Source organism: Salvelinus fontinalis, chromosome 20 (assembly GCF_029448725.1).
Source record: "Salvelinus fontinalis isolate EN_2023a chromosome 20, ASM2944872v1, whole genome shotgun sequence".
In the NCBI taxonomy this organism is placed as follows: Eukaryota; Metazoa; Chordata; class Actinopteri; order Salmoniformes; family Salmonidae; genus Salvelinus; species Salvelinus fontinalis.
In genome coordinates this window covers 29,839,966-29,861,161 of record NC_074684.1, presented here as the reverse complement: position 1 = coordinate 29,861,161, position 21,196 = coordinate 29,839,966, and the positions used below count along the sequence as shown (strand labels likewise).

General features: G+C 44.7%; 3 protein-coding genes across 9 annotated transcripts in view; 2 read left to right on the top strand and 1 right to left on the bottom strand.

The window, feature by feature from the left end:
• The first annotated feature begins 206 nt into the window (after positions 1–206).
• On the top strand, positions 207–13,280 carry ttbk2b (tau tubulin kinase 2b). Of its 5 annotated transcripts, none has more exons than XM_055873152.1 (15): positions 207–652; positions 1,647–1,772; positions 2,120–2,267; positions 2,460–2,533; positions 2,723–2,863; positions 3,280–3,384; positions 3,613–3,678; positions 5,836–5,928; positions 6,007–6,132; positions 6,356–6,513; positions 7,151–7,367; positions 7,858–8,075; positions 8,882–9,341; positions 9,645–10,363; positions 10,627–13,280. In XM_055873152.1, the coding sequence occupies exons 2-15, from the start codon at positions 1,701–1,703 to the stop codon at positions 10,988–10,990; spliced, it is 2,961 nt and encodes a 986-aa protein (XP_055729127.1). In that variant the 5' UTR covers positions 207–652; positions 1,647–1,700; the 3' UTR covers positions 10,991–13,280. The 5 variants fall into 5 exon arrangements, with proteins under 5 accessions (XP_055729127.1, XP_055729124.1, XP_055729123.1 ...); XM_055873149.1 differs by having other exon boundaries at positions 208–446; positions 10,624–13,280; XM_055873148.1 differs by having other exon boundaries at positions 208–652; positions 10,624–13,280.
• Positions 13,281–13,383: 103 nt separating this feature from the next.
• Positions 13,384–15,713, bottom strand: churc1 (churchill domain containing 1). The gene is made up of 4 exons (XM_055873154.1): positions 15,489–15,713; positions 15,153–15,288; positions 14,878–14,948; positions 13,384–14,537 (listed from the first exon to the last, which is right to left on the bottom strand). The coding sequence occupies exons 1-4, from the start codon at positions 15,525–15,527 to the stop codon at positions 14,445–14,447; spliced, it is 339 nt and encodes a 112-aa protein (XP_055729129.1). The 5' UTR covers positions 15,528–15,713; the 3' UTR covers positions 13,384–14,444.
• A 21-nt stretch (positions 15,714–15,734) lies between these two features.
• Positions 15,735–21,196, top strand: part of LOC129817678 (zinc finger protein 106-like) — a 36,023-nt gene continuing 30,561 nt past the window's right edge. Inside the window, exons 1-5 of one of the 3 annotated variants that reach the window (XM_055873146.1) lie at positions 15,735–15,857; positions 16,385–16,470; positions 16,749–16,810; positions 17,336–17,527; positions 19,611–21,131. In XM_055873146.1, coding sequence (XP_055729121.1) covers positions 16,387–16,470; positions 16,749–16,810; positions 17,336–17,527; positions 19,611–21,131 — 1,859 coding nt within the window. In that variant the 5' untranslated portion in view covers positions 15,735–15,857; positions 16,385–16,386. Of the gene's footprint in view, positions 15,858–16,384; positions 16,471–16,748; positions 16,837–17,326; positions 17,528–19,610; positions 21,132–21,196 lie in introns of those variants that run through there. The other 2 variants (XM_055873145.1, XM_055873147.1) reach the window with 2 other exon arrangements.

Sequence of the window (21,196 nt, the reverse complement as noted above, 5' to 3'; positions counted from 1 at the left end):
TACCTGCCGCGCCGTCATACTTTGGATATGTGGATATATATATATCATAATGCATCATTTGAATTTCCAAATATATCTATTGTAGCATTTTATAGCACAACTAGCATTAAAATGTCATATTGATTTAATTGGCTGTCTGAACTGCAATTTGTTCAATGCCAGTGCCCTGTCATTGTCAATAATATTCAGGTATCAATGCAGTACTGCACTGACTGCATTGACTCTGCGTTGCTGTCCTGAGGGTGCCACTTTTTTGCGCATAATACCATACTCTAACAATCTCATCACATTCTCCACATGTGCCAGGAAACACTGTTGGTTCTGATAATGCTGTGACAGTGACATCTATATTCCGTCTTCCTAGCCCGGCAGCGGAGATAAACAGAGCATCCTCTTCTCACAGAGAGAACTCTGCAAAGATGCAGAGGGACGATCAATCAATGGGTGTAAGGGGGAGCGCTTGCCCGTGACGTAAACGATGCTGTTGGGTGAATGAGCGGAGGAGAAACCTTCTAACCATTCCGTTATGTGCACAATAACATGTTTTAAGAGTTGAAAGCAGGACTCACAGCAATGGATATGTGGATATGTCAGTTAACTGCCTGCATTTTAAATAGTACCTACATGTTTGGAAATGGTGCAATCAAACAAGGTAGGTTAGGATGTAATAAGTTAGGATGAAACTGCCGCATGTGCATATGCCTTGCTAGCTAGGCTATCTAACGTTAACGTTAAATAGCATGCTAGCTATTTTGCTAGGTAGCTAAATTACTTATTCCAGAGATAAGAAGAAAACATTTGCTTGTACCAGCAAACTAGCTGGTACATGTCGGATAGTTAGGTAGGTACTGTAACTAGCTAACGTTAGTTATCTAGAAAGATAGCTTCGCTAGCATTGGTTTGTTGATAGCTAGCTAACGCTGCCAGGCAGTGGATGCAGAGCTAGAGGGTGGCGCTTTATTGTTAAGCAAAGCAGGGTAAGGTCGTCCTGGTGCAGGCTAGCAAATTTTATCAATGCCAGTTAACTGTACAATTTCTCCCTCTACTGCAAGACATTAGACCTAACGTTAACTAGCGAGCCAACCAGTTTGGCCGATAATATCAAATCAAATTCTTATTGACAGAGTTTGTCAAAATGTGCTGAGTATGTTGGAATAGGATTGATATGTTGGTTTGGTAAATTGCTAGCTAGCTATGTCTGTTGGCTAACTGAAGCATCAAAGAGGGTTAAGGGAAGTTGTGAACAAGCAGCTCTAATGTCATTCTGTCAGTGTGAGTATGCATGCATGAGTATTACATTCTTAAAACCACCTAGTGCAGTAAAGGACTTGGCTAAAAAAAAGTAGCTAGCGTGCAATAGAGGTTGTAGATTCTGCGGATTGGGCTATTAATATTTTCAGTGATTATCCAGTTTGATAGAAACAATAATTGTTATAGCTGTGGGTATAAACAAATAGATTAAAATGTTTCAATACATCCTTTACATTCGTTTATTGGTAAAGAAAATGAAATGACAGTGACAGCACGCAAATTATGACATCTCTCTGAGGACACATGTAGATGGAGGTAGCCAAGGTCCCCAATACTTTTGCATGATTTGTCAGATAAAAGATCTAATTGTCTCTGTCCTTTCTCCCTTACTGCAGTAAGAAGCCAGTGACACTAATGCCAGGTTCAGACCTTCGTTGGGAGCACTCGAGATGAGTTGCGTTGTAGAGCAGGCGGCAGACATCCTGTCAGTGACAGACCTGGTCCGGGAGAGATGGAGAGTGGTGAGTGACTATAAATACTACCGGCTGCAGAAAGGGCACAGCTAGCTTGCGTCAAATCTGTCTTGTTGCTGCGCCCTTTCTCATAGCCAGACTGCAGCAGAGATATTGTCAAGGCGGCTTTCTATAATGTGTTACGTAAGTTTTCATTAATTCAACATTTCTTCAGAATATCATGTTCAACGTAGGATATGGACTGCTGGTGTGTGTACCATTTTTTCCCCCCCTAGGTACAGTACGGCACTTTTCACACAGGACACTTAGATTTTCACTGTCGCTTTCTCTCCTTCCACCACCTCTCTTCTTTCCATACTACCTGAATTCTACCTTCTACTCCATTCCATTTGCAGGTGAAGAAGATTGGCGGGGGAGGCTTCGGGGAGATCTACGAGGTACTGGATCAACTGAGCCAGGTCAACGTGGCCCTGAAGGTGGAGTCTGCACAGCAGCCCAAACAGGTGCTGAAGATGGAAGTGGCTGTGCTGAAGAAGCTCCAGGGTGAGAGATAGGAATACATCTAAAATGGACATCGTTAGTAAAACACTGAAATGTCCATAACTAGGAAATTCACTTAAAAACCTGCATCTGACCTTTATGGAAAATATTGATTGCATATTTACATGAATCATTTAGCCAGATACTGTATATATCTGGTGTGTCGTAAGCTACATTTATGTTTCTCTGTTTCAGGGAAAGATCACGTGTGTCGCTTTGTGGGCTGTGGTCGTAATGACCGCTTCAACTATGTGGTGATGGAGCTTCAGGTAGGCTGTACAGTGTGTGCGTGCCCGCTCTTTGGAATATTTGAAACCTTTTGATTGTAATGTGATTTGTGGATTCAAATAACGTATTAAAAAATGTGTGTAAATGCATGATTGAGTAGCTCAGCCTTGGGTGACCATGACAATGTCCCATACCCCATCCCACAAACATTGCTTTACTATGTCCTATAGGGGAGGAATCTGGCAGACCTGCGCAGAACTATGTCTCGTGGCACCTTCACCATCTCCACCACTCTGAGGCTGGGAAGGCAGATGCTGGAGGCCATCGAGAGCATCCACTCTGTGGGCTTCCTGCACCGGGACATCAAACCGGTAAGAGGTCATGGGGTCACAACGAGGGAACAATGGGGGGTGATGCATCAGGAGTGAGGGAACAAAATGAGAGCATAAAGGATTTCCTGGTAACACCTTAACTTATAGCATTAATGCAGGTATATCGCATTATTATGCAGTAATAATGTATTGCACAACTTGTCATAAGCATGTATGACCCTCTTATAATGTCTCATGGTCATCTCGTAATGATCCTGACTAAATCCCAGACATTTTTATTAAGAAGGAACATTTAATAAGACATAATAATAGTACATGGTACTTATTTTATACCAGGCTCTACAGAAAAGTGTTACTGGGTTTACCTTGAGATAATTGCCTGTTCAATCAGATTAATGTTAAGGACGAGACTGAGTAGCACTGACTGATGTTACCTGCGTTTTTTACCGCTCCAGTCAAACTTTGCCATGGGACGCCTGGCCAGCACGTGCCGATGCTGCTACATGCTTGACTTTGGTCTGGCCCGGCAATTCACCAACTCTTGTCAGGAAGTGCGCCCTGTAAGTATTCCTCCCTGTGTGTGTACGTGCCTGCGGCGTGCGTGTGTGTATGTATTAGGTCCCAGTTTCATTTGTGCAATTCTCTGGCTACATTCCAATGTCCACTTATAATGAAGCAATGTATTGGACATGCATTCTAAGTAGTATGCTAGTGTAAATACTCCAGCTTCAATCTAATTTCTTATCTTTCTCTCTTTATTTTTCTTTCTTTCTCGCTCTTTCTCTCAGCCCCGTCCTGTGGCAGGGTTCAGAGGAACTGTGCGCTATGCCTCAGTCAATGCACACAAGAATAAGGTGAGTCTCTCCCCCTCTCCTTTACTTATATATATATATATATATATATATATATATATGTGTATATATATGTATGTACCAGTAAAAAGTTTGGGACACACCTGCTCATTCCGGGGGTTTTCTTCATTTAGACTTTTTTCAACATTGTAGAATAGTAGTGAAGACATCACAACTATTAAATAACACATATGGAATCATGTAGTAATCAAAAAAGTGTCAAACGAATCAAAATATATTTTATATTTGAGATTTTTCAAAGTAGCCACCCTTTGCCTCGATGACAGCTTTTCACACTCTTGGCATTCTCTCATTCTCCAGGTAGTCACCTGGAATGCATTTCAATTAACAGGTGTGCCTTATTAAGAGTTAATTTGGGGAATTTCTTTCCTTCTTAATGCGTTTGAGCCAATCAGTTGTGCTGTGACAAGGTAGGGGTGGTATACAAAAGATTGTCACGTTCCTGACCTATTTCTGTTAGTTTGTTGTATGTGTTAGTTGGTCAGGACGTGAGTTTGGGTGGGCATTCTATGTTTTCTGTTTCTATGTTGGTTTAAGGGTTGGCTGGTATGGCTCTTAATTAGAGGCAGGTGTTTGGCGTTCCTCTAATTGAGAGTCATATTTAGGTAGGTTGTTTCACAGTGTTCGTTGTGGGTGGTTGTCTCCTGTGTCAGTGTTTGTCGCACCATACGGGACTGTTCGGTTTGTTTGTTCATCGTTATTTTATGTGTAGGCTATTTTCCCTGTTCGTGCGTTCTTCGTGTTTTATGTAAGTTCGTCGTCCAGGTCTGTCTACTCCGTTTGTTATTTTGTTTATTAGTCAAGTGTATTTCGTTTTCGTGTTTTTTCCGTCTTTACTTTAATAAATATTATGTCTTCACAATCCGCTGCATTTTGGTTCAATCCCTGCTCCTCCTCTTCGGATGAAGAGGAGGAGGACAACCGTTACAAAGATAGACCTATTTGGTAAAAGATCAAGTCCATATTATGGCAAGAACAGCTCAAATAAGCAAAGAGAAATGACAGTCCATCATTACTTTAAGACATGAAGGTCAGTCAATACAGAACATTTCAAGAACTTTTAAAGTTTCTTCAAGTGCAGTTGCAAAAACCATCCAGCGCTATGATGAAACTGGCTCTCATGAGGACCGCTACAGGAAAGGAAGACCCAGAGTTACCTCTGCTGCAGAGGATAAGTTCATTAGAGTTACCAGCCTCAGAAATTGCAGCCCAAATAAGTGCTTCACAGAGTTCAAGTAACAGACACATCTCAACATCAACTGTTCAGAGGAGATTGCGTGAATCAGGCCTTCATGGTCAAATTGCTGCAAAGAAACAACCACTAAAGGACAACAATAATAAGAAGAGACTTGCTTGGGCCAAGAAACACGAGCAATGGACATTAGACCAGTGGAAATCTGTCCTGTAGTCTGATGTGTCCAAATTTGGTTGAGCACACTTAACCAGCATGGCTACCACAACATTCTGCAGCGATACGCCATCCCATCCGGTTTGCGCTTAGTGGGACTATAATTTGTGTTTCAACAGAACAATGACCCAAAACACACCTACAGGCTGTGTAAGGGCTATTTGACCAAGTAGGAGAGTGATGGAGTGCTGCATCAGATGACCTGGCCTTCACAATCTCTTGACCTCAACCAATTTGACCTCAACCAACCAATTGAGATGGTTTGGGATGAGTTGGACCGCAGAGTGAACGAAAAGTAGCCAACAAGTGCTCAGCGTACGTGGGAACTCCTTCAAGACTGTTGGAAAAACATTCCTCATGAAGCTGGTTGAGAGAATGCTACAAGTGTGCAAAACTGTCAAGGCAAAGGGTGGCTACTTTGAAGAATCTCAAATATAAAATATATTTTGATTTGTTTAACACTTTTTTGGTTACCACATGATTCCAAATGTGTAATTTCATAGTTTTGATGTCTTCACTATTATTATACAATGTAGAAAATAGTAAAAATACAGAAAAACCCTGGATTTGTATTATTTATTTTTTTAATTTTAATTTCACCTTTATTTAACCAGATAGGAATGAGTAGGTGTTTCCTAACTTTTGACTGGTACTGTGTGTATATATATATACAGCTGTATGACTATGTTCTCACTTTGCTCACACATGATGTGTGTGTCTGGGGTCTGCAGGAGATGGGTCGCCATGACGACCTCTGGTCTCTCTTCTACATGCTGGTGGAGTTCATGGTGGGCCAGCTACCATGGAGGAAGGTCAAAGACAAAGTAAGTGTGTGTGTGTGTGCATGTGTACGTGTATGTGTACGTGCATGTGTGTTCATGTTCTTTTCTCTCTACTCACAGGAACAGGTGGGGAACCTGAAGGAGGCCTACGACCATCACCTAATGCTCAAACATCTCCCTTCAGAGTTCAGCGTCTTCCTGGATCATATCCTGACCTTAGACTACTACACTAAGCCTGACTATCAGGTCTATAGCTTTCCATATGTGCTCGTTACCTCATAAATATCCAGTAAATAAACTGAAATTCCAATCTTCCTCAAACTGGAATTTGAATTTTTGTTTACTTCCTAATTTGACTGAATTTGAATGGAATTGACCCCAACCCCTGTGCCTCTGTCTGCCGACAATAGATAATCTTCCCGTTGTCTCGTAATGCTAAATATCAATGGTTTGGGTTGTTCTGTTCCAGCTACTAATATCAGTGTTTGAGAATGCCATGAAGAGTCAAAGTGTGTTGGAGAACGACCCGTTTGACTGGGAGAGGTGCGACTCGGAGGATATGCTTACCATCACCGCCTCGGCCACCACCGCCCAGCAATTCACCCGCCTCACACCAGCTTACATGGGGTAAGAACTGAAATAATGGTGGACTAATTGTTTTAAAAAGTAGAGGAAAGGTAGAACTGTGGTATCAGAAGTAGGGTTGCAAAAGTTGGGTAACTTAACCAAAATTCCTGCTTATTCCATCCCAATTCCAGGAATCTTTCAACCTGGATTTCTGGAAAACCTGGTCATTTTAGGAAAGTTCCCGAAATTTTGCAACTCAGATCCAAAGTAGTAACTGTTCTATTCTAAGATTCAGAAATGTACTTTGTCTGGCTTCTTGTTGATTGGTGGGATGCAGAATATTTGTTTGAATGCTTGTAATTAATGCCTCATTGGTCAGCATTTGCTGATTGAACTATAATATCTTCCTTCAAATTGACGGCGTCCAACTTTTGTCCGACTCATGCAAGTCAACCCATAGGTTGTTTTTATATTCCAAACTTTTCGGGGGAAGGGGAAACCTGCATAGTCAGTCAGAGATCCCCATGGAAACCACAGTCCTAATTTGTGCTCTGAGAAGTAGCAGCTGAATGACCTTCCCCCTCTATCTCCTCTCTCTCCTTTTATCATTCCCTCCACCCTGCCTCTCTCTCTCTCCTGTCTCTTACTCTCTTATCTTTCTCGTTCTCCCTTTGTCCTTCTCTCTCTCTCCCCCCAGCATGGCCAACGCCTCGGTGCTCCCCGGCGAGCTGCAGAGGGAGAACACTGAGGACGTACTGCAGGGCGAGCGCCTCAGCGACGCCGACAACTGTCCCCCCATCCCGGCCCAGCACCAACGTGCTGCCCAGGGTGCGGACGTGTGGGAGGAGATGGACCGCAACCGCAACCGAAAACACACCGCAGCCCAGAAACAACAAAAAACACTCATCAGGAAGGTCTGGATTGGAACACACACACACTTTTTTTTGTGTGATCTTTTTTCATTTATTGACCATCAAAATAAATACTGGGTTTGAGACAGAGGAACACGTGCTATGAAAGAAACACCCCTGTTAGTTTCCTTTAACTGCTGCAGTTCGGCTAACCTTGTCTACGTCACCAGGAGCATTTTTCAAGCTACTCTACTGTTCTTAGTCCAGCTGCAGTGATGAGTATTAACAATGTGCAGAACACCACTGAGACGCAATTATGTGACGATATGACCTGAACATAGACAGCAACAGCAATCAAATATATTACTAAGGGAGAAGCAAGGAGCTGAATGAGATTAGCCTCTTACCTCATCCCCTCTTTGTGTGTGTGTAGGAAGTCACCTGGCTTTGTTAACGTCATATCGTGGAATCTACCTTTTAAAATAGTATTTCCTACTCCCAACACCTTTTTTGTGACATTTCTACCCCTTCTACATTTCTACCCCTTCTCCAGGTGGTGAGTGAGGACGAGCACAGCCAGAACCAGGGGGGTAACCAGAGCCCCAACACAGGTTCCGTCCAGAGCTCCCCCAGACGGGTGCGCTCAGAGACCATGTTCCTAGACCGGGCAGCCCCCCTGCTCCGGCGAATGAGACACAGCCAGAGCCTGGCCTTTGAGAAGAGACTGGCCCCCGAACCCAAGCCCACCATCGAACGCTTCCTCGAGGCCTAGTCAGTTCCTTTTACCATTGTGCTACAGTAGTTGAATCGTTTATATTGTGCTACAGTAGTTGAATCGTTTATATTGTGCTACAGTAGTTGAATCGTTTATATTGTGCTACAGTAGTTGAATCGTTTATATTGTGCTACAGTAGTTGAATCGTTTATATTGTGCTACAGTAGTTGAATCGTTTATATTGTGCTACAGTAGTTGAATCGTTTATATTGTGCTACAGTAGTTGAATTGTTTATATTGTGCTACAGTAGTTGAATCGTTTATATTGTGCTACAGTAGTTGAATCGTTTATATTGTGCTACAGTAGTTGAATTGTTTATATTGTGCTACAGTAGTTGAATCGTTTATATTGTGCTACAATATGCACTAAGACAGTGCTTCTCAAACCACCTCTTGGGGACCGCTAGACATTTCACAGTTTGGTTTTAACCCTGAACTACCACACCTGATTCACCAGTCAAGGGCTTGATGATTAGTTGAAAAGTAAAATCAGTGTTCTAGCTCTGGAAGAGATCAAATACATGGAATTGTTGAGGGTCCCCGACGACAGGTTTGTTGTTGAGGGTCCCCGACGACAGAACCACTGCACTAGGACGAGGCAGGCACAAGGCAGAGTGATTTGTTTTAACAAATGAACAGTCCTTAAGACTCCCTTCTGTATTCAGGTTTTTGTCTCAGCCAAGCTCTATTTGTTGGACTGTTCATTGGCAAGTTAGGCAGATCTAATTTTCATTAGTCAACTTTAAAGATCTATTGAACGGTTACGCAAATGTCAATTCCCAAATGTCTTCTATATTTGCAGTCTGGGGAAGCAGCGTCCTCAGGAGCGAGAGAAGACCATCCCAGAGAACGGCGGGGGGCAAGGGGAGCAGGTTGGCACCCCCTGCGACGAGGACCAGGCAACAGGGACCCCCGGCAGAGCAGGGACCCCCGACCAGGAGGAGGGGGCTGGGGCCAGCAGTGGAGGCTTTGTGGCCCTCAACCTTAGCACTGTACCCCAGGAGGGAGACTCCCAGGAGTGGGTGATGCTGGAGCTGGAACAGGGGGGAGGCAGCGGGGCCTCGTGGGCAGCCAAGCCTCCAGGAGACGACGCTCTGGATGGGGATAAACCAGGGACCCAAGCAGAGGCCCAGGACCAACAGCCTCCCCCAGGCCCAATCAGTCCCGTCCAGTCCCACATGGCCCTGCCCTGTACCTGGTTACTGGGCGGCAAGAGGCTGCCTGGGATGCTAGGCCACTTGGGCCGAGCTCAGATGGAGCAGGTGAGTGAAGGTTTAGCAGAAGAAATGCTCACACAGATACTCCATGCATATATACAGATCTATTCTGGGCATTCAAATGTTACTTTTTCTAAATGTTTTGGTGCAGAATTTCTTAAAAATGGCCCTGACGGTGCATTTACATCCACTTTGAAGGAAATGTTTTTTACTTCACTGCAGGTTATTTTTTGAATGCTAAGAACTGTACACACACACACCAGATACACAGAGAAATCTGTACTTCGCTCTACTTGTGCCTCCTCACCCCGTCTCCCAATCATCTCTGCCTTCTGTCTTTATTTACAGTCTCCAAACCCCGTACCGCAGTCCCCAGTGACAGAGAAGAGTGAAGCCATACCGCTAGAGGCCCCGTTCACCAGACCCACCGACCCCCAAGAGGGCAAGGTTGGTGAGACGGTCCAGTCAGCCCCCAGCCCTGTGCCAAGCCTCATCCCAGCCCACCTCGCCAACGATAAAGACCCAGAGAGCGACTCTGGCCTCCCCGACCGTTCCTCTGAACCCAACCAGCGCCCCCAGGTTGAGAAAGCTAGAGGCGCCGCAGAGAATGCCGGCACTGTCTCCTCTTCACCCCCCCCGGTCCTCCTGCAAAGGGACTCCCCCTCCTCGTCCAGACTGAGCCGCATCCCTGTAAGAGACCCAACTACCGCCCCGGATTCCCCCATCCCCCTCACCACGGATCGCCGTCACCGCTGGAGCAGCCCCGTGCCCGGCTCGCCCTCCCACTCGCCCTCACCATCCCTCTCCTGCGACAACCTGCTACCCTGTGGTGTCCGAGAGCGTCTCCTGTCCTGCTCGGACCGAGGCTCACGCTCCGACTGGCTTGGGGAGGACCGCGACCCCCTTTCCCTCTCGCTCTCCTCCTCGGGCAGCAGGAGTAAGATCCCGCGTCCCGTTAACTCCCCTCTTCTGGGGCCCGAGCAGCATCAGCAGCTCTCCTCCTCCGGCAGGTTCCTGCCTCGCCCGCCTCCCGGGAAACCGCCCACCCGCCCGGCTATAGACAACAGGTATGAAAAACATGGCATGATGTCATAGCACTGGGCCACATTCAGTAGGGCAAGCGTTAATGGCACGTTGCATATAGAAATGTGATGAATTCCGCTGGCGTAATTTCTCATTGGACAGCTTTTATTTTTCAGTCTGTCTACTCTACATTACATAGCCGTGTCTGAAAGTTCCACAACATTGTGCCCTGCTGAACACAACCTTGGTAGGCTGTAATAGTAAGGGTTGCAGTTTTAAAAATGTATTCTGTTCTCTGCCCCAGTAGGCACCGGCGGTTCCGGGTGCGTGCCAGCAGCACCAGCGATGCTGACTTCCTGGCCAGCCTGACCCAGCTGATGAAGGACCGCGGCGGTGCACTCTTCAGTCCACCGCCGCGCCCCCGTAGCTCCTCCTCCTTGCTGCAGCGCTCACTCAGCTCCTCCCCCTCCCGTCACGAGCTCCGCGAGGGGGGTGGGGTCTTCGTGGAGCGCAGCTGTTCTCCGTCCAGCTTCTCGGGGTCCCCTCCCCCTCCGCGGTACCCCCAGGACAGGCTCAGCGGGCAGCAGGGAATACCGTGGGGTGCAGGGCCCGGTGCCCGAGGGAGGGTCTCCAGCCACGAGGGTAAAGGCAGTGGCAAAGTGAGCCGATAAGTGGACAGAATTTGGAAACAGGTTGTTGTGCAGAAGGAGGATGAATGTTGTCCTGGAGGCAGAGCTCAGCGATTTCCACTAGATAGGCCAGCTGCAAAGTCAAAATTGGCTATATATCTTAACAATTAGGTCTTAATAGGGTTAGGTTTAAAATTATATTTTTGTACTTTGTGGCTATGTCAGCTAGTGACCAACCTGCAGAGCTGCCTCCAGTACATGAGTAATCCCAATAAATGCCAACCTGCTGTTCCGAATGGCACACTGTAGTAAAACGTTTTGCTCCGGTTAACAGACACGTTCAGGATGTACCTCTCCGTTTCACTGAGATTCAAAACGTTTCCTCCCCACTGCACACGACCCAGGCGGCAATGGTGACTAAGACTAATAATGTATGTACAGAGAATATACTGTATCTGGTCTTTGATAGCATGTGTAAATATATATTATCTACTACTGTACTCCAGGGAATGTACTGTATGTAATGTATGATAGAATGTGTCTATTTATTTGTTGGATGCGTCTCGAACTAAAAGTACTTGACAAATGTAGCTCGATTCTGCAGTCGAAACGAAGAAAAGGTTTCCTAAAAAACCTTGAATGCCAACTCTTCTCTCCCCGACCCTAGTCCTGTGCTCTTAACACTATGTATGTGTGTATGCAATGAGACCAGAAAGATCTGTATTGTATCATATTTGAGGAATGGAAAGGAGGTCTCCTAGTGTGTATATATGGACCATTTGACCCTAGTATAGAGAGCACTTTAATGCTGTTCAATCAAACTACATTTTCCTCTTATTGCACCAACACATCAGCCTTCATTTGTGAGGACCAGGGTATGTAAACTTCATTCCTCCTTTCCCTTAGAAACCACTACAGTAGATAAAACAAATTGTAATTCAAGCTATTTAAAGTGTCACTCACTCTGGCATATTTACAATGTATTTGTATGCTTTTGTTGTGAGAATCTCTTCGGTCATGCAGAGGTGTCACAATGTTGGAATGTAAAGAAAAATCACATATCATACTGAATTCATGTAACAAGTGCATGGATATCATTGCAAATATATTATTTTTATCATTTGTACAGTGTCCGCTAAAAAAAAAATCTGTATTTTTTAATAAACTGGTCCCGATCAAATATATTTATGATGCAGACCAGCAAAATAAGAGTATTTTTATTTCCCCACTGCAGAATAATTTATCATAATTTCAGGATTGCAGAAAATCAAATCGGGTGTACATTTGGCATTTAGTGAAACAAAAATATAAATGTAACATGCCACAATTTCAAAGATTTTACTGAGTTACAGTTCATATAAGGAAATCAGTCAATTGAAATAAATCCATTAGGCCCTAATCTATGGATTTCACATGACTGGGAATACAGGTATGTATCTGTTGGTCACAGACAGGGGCGTGGATGAGAAAACCACAGTATCTGGTGTGACCACCATTTGCCTCATGCCGCGTGACATCTCATTCTCAGAGTTGATCAGGCTGTTGATTGTGGAATGTTGTCTCACTCTTCAATGGCTGTGCGAAGTTGCTGGATATTGGTGGGAAATGGAACACACTCAATGGGTGACATGTCTGGTGAGTATGCAGGCCATGGAAGAACTGTGACATTTTCAGCTTCCAGGAATTGTGTGCAGCACCTTGAGACATTGAGCCGTGCATTATCATGCTGAAACATGAGGTGATGGCAGCGGATGAATGGCACGACAATGGGCCTCAGAATCTCATCACGGTATCTCTGCATTCAAACTGCTATCGATAAAATGCAATTGTGTTCGATTTCCGTAGCTTATGCCTGCCCATACCATAACCCCACTGCTACCATAGAGAACTCTGCTCACAACGTTGACATCAGCAAACCGCTCGCTCACATGACGCCATACGTGGTCTGCGGTTGTGAGGCTGTTTGGACATACTGGCAAATTCTCTAAAATGACATTGGAGGCAGCTTATGGTAGAGAAATGACCATTAAATTCTCTGGCAACAGCTCTGGTGGACATTCCTGCTGTCAGAATGCCAATTGCACGCTCCCTCAACTTGAGACATCTGTGGCATTGTGTTGTGTGACAAAACTGCACATTTTAGAGTGGCCTTTAATTGTCACCAGCACAAGGTGCACCTATGTAATGAGCATGCTGTTTAATTAACTTCTTGATATGCCACACCTGTCAGGTGGATGGATTCTTTTGGCAAAGGAGAAATGCTCACTAATAGGGATGTAAACAAATGTGTGCAATAAAATTTGAGAGAAAAGCTTTTTGTGCATACGGAAAATTTCTGGTATCTTTTATTTCATCCCATGAAATATCTGACCAACACTTTACATTCCGTTTATATTTCTGTAAAGTATATATGAAATAATACATTTTCAAAGTAGTAGACTACCTACACGTTGTCTTTATTACGTTACGATGCAACCAACAAATGCGTACAAAGTGTCAAGTTCCATTGCCCCCCCAACATACAAACATTTGTTTTACATAATATTTATATTTAAAAAACAATGCTGTCAAATCTATTTAAACAGACATGTGATCTGTAACAGTTATTTATCCTTAACAGCAGTCTAACTAGGGTTCCAAGCCCTAAAAAATAACCCCAACCTAAGCCCTGTCCAGAAACAACCCTTAGCCCCAATCTAGGTCCTATACAGAAACAACCCTTAGCCCCAATCTAGGCCCTATCCAGAAACAACCCTTAGCTCCAACCTAGACCCTATACAGAAACAACCACTAGTCCCCAACCTAGGCCCTGTCCAGAAACAACCCCTAGCCCCAACCTTGGCCCCGTCGAGAAACAACCCTAAGCCCCAATCGAGGCCCTGTCCAGAAACAACCCTTAACCCCAACCTAGGCCCTGTCCAGGAACAACCCCTAGTCCCCAACATAGGCCCTATACAGAAACAACCCATAGCCCCCAAACCTTCAATAAACTTAATGTAGATCCGTAGGTAATGTGACATGGTAGTAGCTCCTTCTTGCGCGCTGATAAGCCAAGATGAATCTCTGATAGTAACAACCCCCACCCCATAAGCACTGAGTGAACTAGGCCCTAAATCTAATTCTAGCAAAATTGGACAGTATGTACATCTGTGGTCAAAGAAGAGTAGCATGTACTATATTATGTAGTCTTTGCTTACCCTTACTGTTGATGAAAAGTCTATGTTAAAGAAGACTGGTATTATTCCTTCAATTTGATGAATATAGGACTTGCCATCTTAGACAAGTTCTGTGTTCTATAAGTGAAATGTTATGTCTGGGCAGAGCCATATAGAGATGCATGGCTATATGGGTTTGAGATGTGATATGTGTTCTAGAATACCTGCTCTATTTTCTAGAATGCTAATAGTCTATCTCTTTCATGGGACTTCTGGTCCATGTTGAGCTAGCAGTTCTTGATTGTTTACATCTGGTCATCTCAGTCTGTCATTGTACTCTTCTAGAAGAGAGGGGCGGTTTGCCTGGGATCATCTGGCAGCACACTGATGGAGTCCTCCGCCTTCCCACACAGCATGCACAACATTGTGTACTCCTGGAGTGGAGAGGCCCGTGACGTTACCGTCAGGAGAGAAATCATAGAATAGTCAATGCAGTTATGAGGTATTTACCATTGTGACACCCACATTGGACCAACATAATTTTTTATAGTTTCTTTCACATAATGGTATGGAAGTCTTCAACCATTTTCACACCATTGTGCCGACCCGAACCTTACTGTGCTCGCTCGGATATATTCTCTATTATTAATCTGGTGGATGTGTAACCAGGCCAGCACAGTACAACTTGCCTTGGTTCGGCTTGGCTCAGTAGCGTGAACAGGGTATTATTGCACTGTTATTCAGTGAGTATTTAAACTTCAAAGAAGTCTTTACCTGATAATCGTCCACCACAGAGAAGGTATACTCATGCCTGGCTACGACGTGGTCACAGTTTTTACACACATCTGCCAGGTAGTAAAGAAAGGCCACTCGTAAGATGAAAATCATATCCAGCACAGCCACACACACACCTTTCTCAGGACCATGTTCATTAGACACAAAACAGAAGAAACTGGGAGATACTATCTGAAATTGTCCAATTAGAAATGCTTGTTTTTCTGTTGCAAAAACTTTTGACCCGAAACATCACTGGAACAACATTGACTCACGATCATATGTGACTATCTCCTCTCCATCCTCATCCTCAGTGGCCTTGTTGCTGATCAACACAAAGTCCCTCTGGTGACAGTTGGCACAGCCCAGGTAGTTCATCAGGTAGGAGCCATTCTCCAAACACGTGTTCCGCTGACAACCGGAGATGAGGGTATTTTACAGTTGACAAACAATTATCTTATTAAGTTTGACAGAAAGATCATTTTCAACGTAAAATTGATAAAAGCAGTCATCATAAAATACAGAGTTATATACTGTTACAAGGTGACTACTACTGCAAATATGTTTACACTAGATTCTCAGTTTTGCTCCGATTTTTTAACCAGACTCACCCTGTCAGGGTACTCTTTCTGCACACAACCATTACACATTTTGCTCCTTTTCAAAAAGCCAGCAATAGATACAGTAAAAACGGGTAGTAATCTCTAACTATATGACGTGACTCGTTTTCTCACGACAGTAAATTATTATCTTTCAATTCTCAACAAAAAAGGTTTTCTTCGCTGAAGCTACTTCCGCAATGACAGGCTATTCTAAACTTCCGGGAATAGAACTAGAGGATGCACCTGATTGGCTCTTCGGGCCAACTATGAGGAGGTGGATCAGCAGCGGTGGGGTGTTTTGTGGATTACAAGCATGGCGACCAAATTGACCATGTGAGATTTGCTGAGTACAATAATTTACAAAAAAAACTATAGGAGGTAAGTATGGTTTGTACACTGCAATGCATGTTTCTACACAATTCATAAACTAACATGTCTGTGGTCCTGGTATTTTGAGAATGTTATGAAAACGTGTTTGCCATATTTTGCTAACAAAGCTAACGTTAGCTAGCTAGCCAGCCAGCCAACCAACCTCTAATGTTAGCTAGCTAAACCTTGACATACGGACAGTAGTAATAAATGCTAAAAAGAGCTATCTAGCTAACAATATAATGCATTGTTTGTATCTGACTGTTATTAAATTAAATTGTAAGTAAGTGAGTATTGGATAGGTTGATTGTCATGACACACCATCTCACAGACACTCAAATATTATGTTGTTGGATCCAGGTGGTAAGAAATTGCACGGTAACCAGTGATTCATAACTCCAAAGACGAGGCAATTTTTACATTGTAAAAAGTCTTGTCTTTGGAGTTTTAAATCATAGCAAGGTAGTTAGGTTTGAAACTATCATTCGCTCCTTAGCTATCTTCAAAATGTGCTGCATATCATTTTCCCTTTCCAGAGATGACACCGACTAAGAAGACCCCAAGCGTGAAGGTGGAGGTGTCTTGCTATTGTATATTATGTCGTAAGGTCTACCTGAAAAATGTAAGATCAATCTTATTATTGGTATAACCATATTTCCCAGAACAGAGCACATTTCAACTAGATTACTTGTACAGTGTTAGACAATATTTTATAGATGATAACAAATTATAATTGTCCATACAATATTGGCTACTATGTCATAGATACTGTGATTTGGTTTAGCGATTCCAGGCTGAAGCCAATTGCATGCTGTGGATTGGCATTTTTCACGATTGCCATGTCTTGAGAGAACTTAAATAACATATTATTTTTTTATTCTTCTCCTAACTATCCTACAGGACGCGCACAAGCACATGCAGAGCATGCTACACCACCGAGAGCTTGAGAATGTGAAGGGCGGGTGAGATTCAATTCCCAACCATACAGGTCTTTTGTGAACTGAATAACCTATCTTAATGCAGCCGTATCTGTAATAATTAGTAACCATGTCCCTACAAAAAATTATGCTTTCAAGTTAAAGACTGACTCTCTATTACTTGGTGGTGGTTAGTTCCACACACCGTCTAAGTTCCATTTCTAGACCTGATATTAAGTTTATATGCATTATGTTTTAATTGTAATATAAATTGTTCTTCCTGTTGTGAGAACATTTTTCCACTCATGGCACCATTGGGAATGAACCCCTGGTCTCAATTGGGCTGCCCTGAGTAACTAAAAGTTAATAAATAAATAATCACTATTAGAGAAATAAGCATGGCCAGGACTAGAGAAGTAAGCATGGCCAGGACTAGAGAAATAAGCATGGCCAGGACTAGAGAAATAAGCATGGCCAGGACTAGAGAAATAAGCATGGCCAGGACTAGAGAAATAAGCATTATGAGGACTAGAGAAATATGCCTCCCCTCCTCTTCCCCAGGGATTGTAGGCACTGGTGCAAAGTGTGCAACGTGTTCTCTCAGGGTTTGACTGAGTACGCCGAGCACATCTCCACCCAGTCGCACGGAGACAAGATCAAGAACCCGCCACGGAAGACCAAGCCTATGTATGTGGAACAAGACCTCGACGCAGAGCTGCTCTCCAAAGTCAGGGAAAGGAACAAAGAACTGCATAAGATGGAGTGAGTTCCATGTTTATTACATTGTCTCTTCATTTTAGACAACAGGAGACCTGAGAGTACTTTGTAAAATGTAAATTGTTGTGCCAGTTGAAAAAAATCTTACAGCTTCCTTGATATAAAGCAGCTACATGCACTACATTGTCTTTGTCATACAAGACACATGAGATACTATAGTTTACTTAGCAAAGAAGCCAGTCTTTTAGGGATGTGCATCTTTCCTTTTAAGACAATTCCAAAATTATCTAGATACATGGGATTCGATACAGGAACGATACGTTTCAGTTTAAAGGATTCAGTGCGATTCGTTTGTTTAAAGGAATTAAATCAACGCCATTCGATAGATTACGATTCGATGAACTAACATTTGTTGCACTAACACATTAATTTCCCGTTCTAAATGAAAATCTAGAGCTCAAGAGCTGGTCCTCTCTCTCTCTCTCTGTGTGTGTGTTAAGGATATAACTAGGGATGCAAAGTTTTGTCAATCGTTGCCGAATAAACAACCCCCATTAACCGGGTAAGAAAGGGTTAAATACTTTTATTCCGATAAAACACCATTTTCAACAGCGCATTTGATAAAATATAACCTAGCAAATTACATTGGTTGTTTTATTTATTTATTTATTTTATCCCATTTTCTCCTCAATTTTCGTGGTATCCAATCGCTAGTAATTACTACCTTGTCTCTTCGCTACAACTCCCGTACGGGCTCGGGAGAGACGAAGGTCGAAAGCCATGCGTCCTCCGAAGCACAACCCAACCAGCCGTACTGCTTCTTAACACAGCGCGCGTTTCCAACCCGGAAGCCAGCCGCACCAATGTGTCGGAGGAAACACCGTGTACCTGGCCCCCTTGACTGGCGCGCACTGCGCCCGGCCCGCCACAGGAGTCGCTGGAGCGCGATGAGACAAGGATATCCCTACCGGCCAAACCCTCCCTACCCCGGACGACGCTATGCCAATTGTTGGACCTCCCGGTCGCGGCCGGCTGCGACAGAGCCTGGGCGCGAACCCAGAGACTCTGGTGGCGCAGTTAGCACTGCGATGCAGTGCCCTAGACCACTGCGCCACCCAGGAGGCTATAATTTCGTTTTAAATGAAAACCTGCACACTGTGTTTGCCAGGCGGTATCATTTGTTTATGTGCATGGTCTTCCTACTTTTAATCCTGTCTTGAAATGACTGTGCAAGCAAACCTACAGTATTTTTATACTGTTAGGCCTTTACATGACAGAGTTTACATCCGGTCACCAGCTACGTTGTACTGTAAAACTGGATGTAAAGTTAAACACAATACCTATTTGTGCCAGCCTTTCCCAGCTCTGTTGGCATCCTAGAAATACAGTAGAACAACTATTTCTATGTTTGGTATGAGGACCCCACTTTAAGGCCGCTATTGCATTTAGCTGTATCACTTAAAATAGCTGTGAGCAGATGACTTGGTCTAATGTTACTATGTTTTCCCTATGGATCTATCACTTATCACTTACGTTGTGCAAAGAGTTTTTTGGCGGGGCCTTGCATCCCTCCTTCATTTTCCACTCATGTGCCCTAGACCACTGCGCCACCCGGGAGGCCCTTACATTGGTTGTTACTCAACTAATAAAGCACAATGTTGCGCAAGCCAATTAACAAACATTTGAATGCTCAAGGTGACATGTTCAGGAATAGGCCTACCTCTTGTTGGTCAGCGCGCGAAGCGGAGCACTGTTTGACTATGCTACTGATATTGCCTGGGGTTGATGCAAAATTACTTGTAGATCAATGACTGTCAACACAATTACTAGCTTAGTTCAACAATGGAGAGAACACAGTTGTCACAAAAGAGGTATTTTCAGAAGGTAAAAAATAAAGTAATATGAGCAACCCCAAAATGATGAACTGGTGATTCGTAATGTTTGAATCGATGTTCTGACCGATGCATGCTACATTTGGATTGCCTCGAGTTCATGCTACATTTGGATCGGTTTGGGCCCTACGGGCCAATGCACTAATTTCTTTGCAATTTGAACCAGGGACCGATGCCTATTGTTAAATCCCTACTGGCTTTATTTTGAACGTCATTCCGTTTGTCTTCCAACATAGGAAAAAGAAAAAGAGGAAGAAAAGGAAACTAAATCTAAAAATGGAAGCGCAGCAAAACCCGGAAAAGCAGAAAGCTCCCACACGGAAATGTCCCAAGCAGCCAAAGGGACAAGCACTGAAATGGAGACCGCAAGTAGCAAAACTAAAAGTAGCTAAATCGAAAACACCAAAAAACCTGCCCAAAGAGAAGAAACCCCAGCAGAAGACATTATCACAGCCGCTCAGTGGTAAGATGGTGCAAAACAAGGAGAACAGGCTCGCCTGTAAACTCAAGTGTCTGCCCCCCAGTCAGCCAGCCACACCGCAGGGGCAGAGTGGAGCTCAGCCTCCCTGGCCAGAGTTTAGGGGACCCCCAGGTGGAACATGCCACCCCTATAGTGAACAACACACCCTGTCCACATTGTCCCAGCCCCATCAAGTTGGCAGTGATGACAATCCTCCAATTTCTGGCAGTCCTGACGTCCAGGGCCTGGGCACTAGTGTCAGAGGAAGAGGCTTCAAAGCTAGCAGGCCCAATACATTTAATAAGAGCCTTAGAGGAGCCGGAGTAAATCCTGTGACGCCACCACCAGGCCAGCTGAGGTGGCCTAAAAGCAGCCAGTTGGGTTACGAGTTCTATGGGCAGGCACCCAGTAGGCCCACCCCCAGAAAGACCCAGGATATGGACTTCACTAGTGATCACCTACCTTCAAAAGGAGCAATCATTTTCAGCCCAGGGGAGGGACTTCCTGGTAGTTCCACTGCCCCCGTCTCTACCTCCAGCTCGGGTCCCTCTGGTCAGGGTGACAAGGGCCGGATACGGAGCGTGGACGTCACTGTGATGCTGCGTCAGGTCCGGAGAGCCCTGAGGATGAGGGAGCCACCAAGAGCCTCTTCCGTCACCCCGACTCTCGCCACAACTCGGGGCCATCGCGGGGGGGCGGAGGTTGAGGCCGAGGAGAGCCTAACCAGAAGGACACAGAGGACCAAGTGCGGAGAGGCAGCCACACTTTCCAGCTCCGCAGTCAGCCAGTTCACCAGCCTCCCCGCCACCACCACCTCCCTGCAGTCCCCACAGGTTAGCACTACCAGATCTGTGGCTTCAAGTGAAACTTGGCCTCTCCCTGGCAACGAAGCTAAACGAGGATCAAACCGATACCCCAAGGTAAAGGAAAACAGTAACTCACAACCGACTAAGGAAGGTGCGGGATTGGCTTCAGACACATACGGTCCGGGTAGCAGCCAAACCAATCCCCAGGAATGTTCAACTGTGCCCCGACTGAGCACCCTTCCACGACCCACCTCCCTGAAGAGGGACTTGACCCGACGTATCAGCAAACCTGGAGCCCACGAGCCTAACCTGAATGCAGCTCGCCGGATACGGAAGGGCGAGGGAGAGAAGGAGATGGGGACAGGGGCGGGGCTCAAACCCACACTGAAGAAGCTGCTCAGCTCAGCGGGGTCACAGAGGAAGGTCAACTGGAGGGAGATGTACCAGGAGGCCAACCGGAAGAAGCAGGAGAAAGTCAAAGGCATGCCCAGGTGAGGGAGGGCAGCACTTAGGACTGGTTTACAAAACCCAGGTTATGTCTTGTCTTGGACTAAAA

Coding starts and splice junctions, on each gene's coding strand:
- ttbk2b (XM_055873149.1), top strand. CDS start 1,701: ATGAGTTGCGTTGTAGAGCAGGCGGCAGACATCCTGTCAGTGACAGAC. Junction 3,679..5,835: donor TCAATGCACACAAGAATAAG/GTGAGTCTCTCC, acceptor TGGGGTCTGCAG/GAGATGGGTCGCCATGACGA. Junction 8,076..8,881: donor GAACGCTTCCTCGAGGCCTA/GTCAGTTCCTTT, acceptor CTATATTTGCAG/TCTGGGGAAGCAGCGTCCTC.
- churc1 (XM_055873154.1), bottom strand. CDS start 15,527: ATGTGTAATGGTTGTGTGCAGAAAGAGTACCCTGACAGG. Junction 14,949..15,152: donor GGAGATAGTCACATATGATC/GTGAGTCAATGT, acceptor ACTACCTGGCAG/ATGTGTGTAAAAACTGTGAC. Junction 14,538..14,877: donor CTGTGGTGGACGATTATCAG/GTAAAGACTTCT, acceptor TCTCCACTCCAG/GAGTACACAATGTTGTGCAT.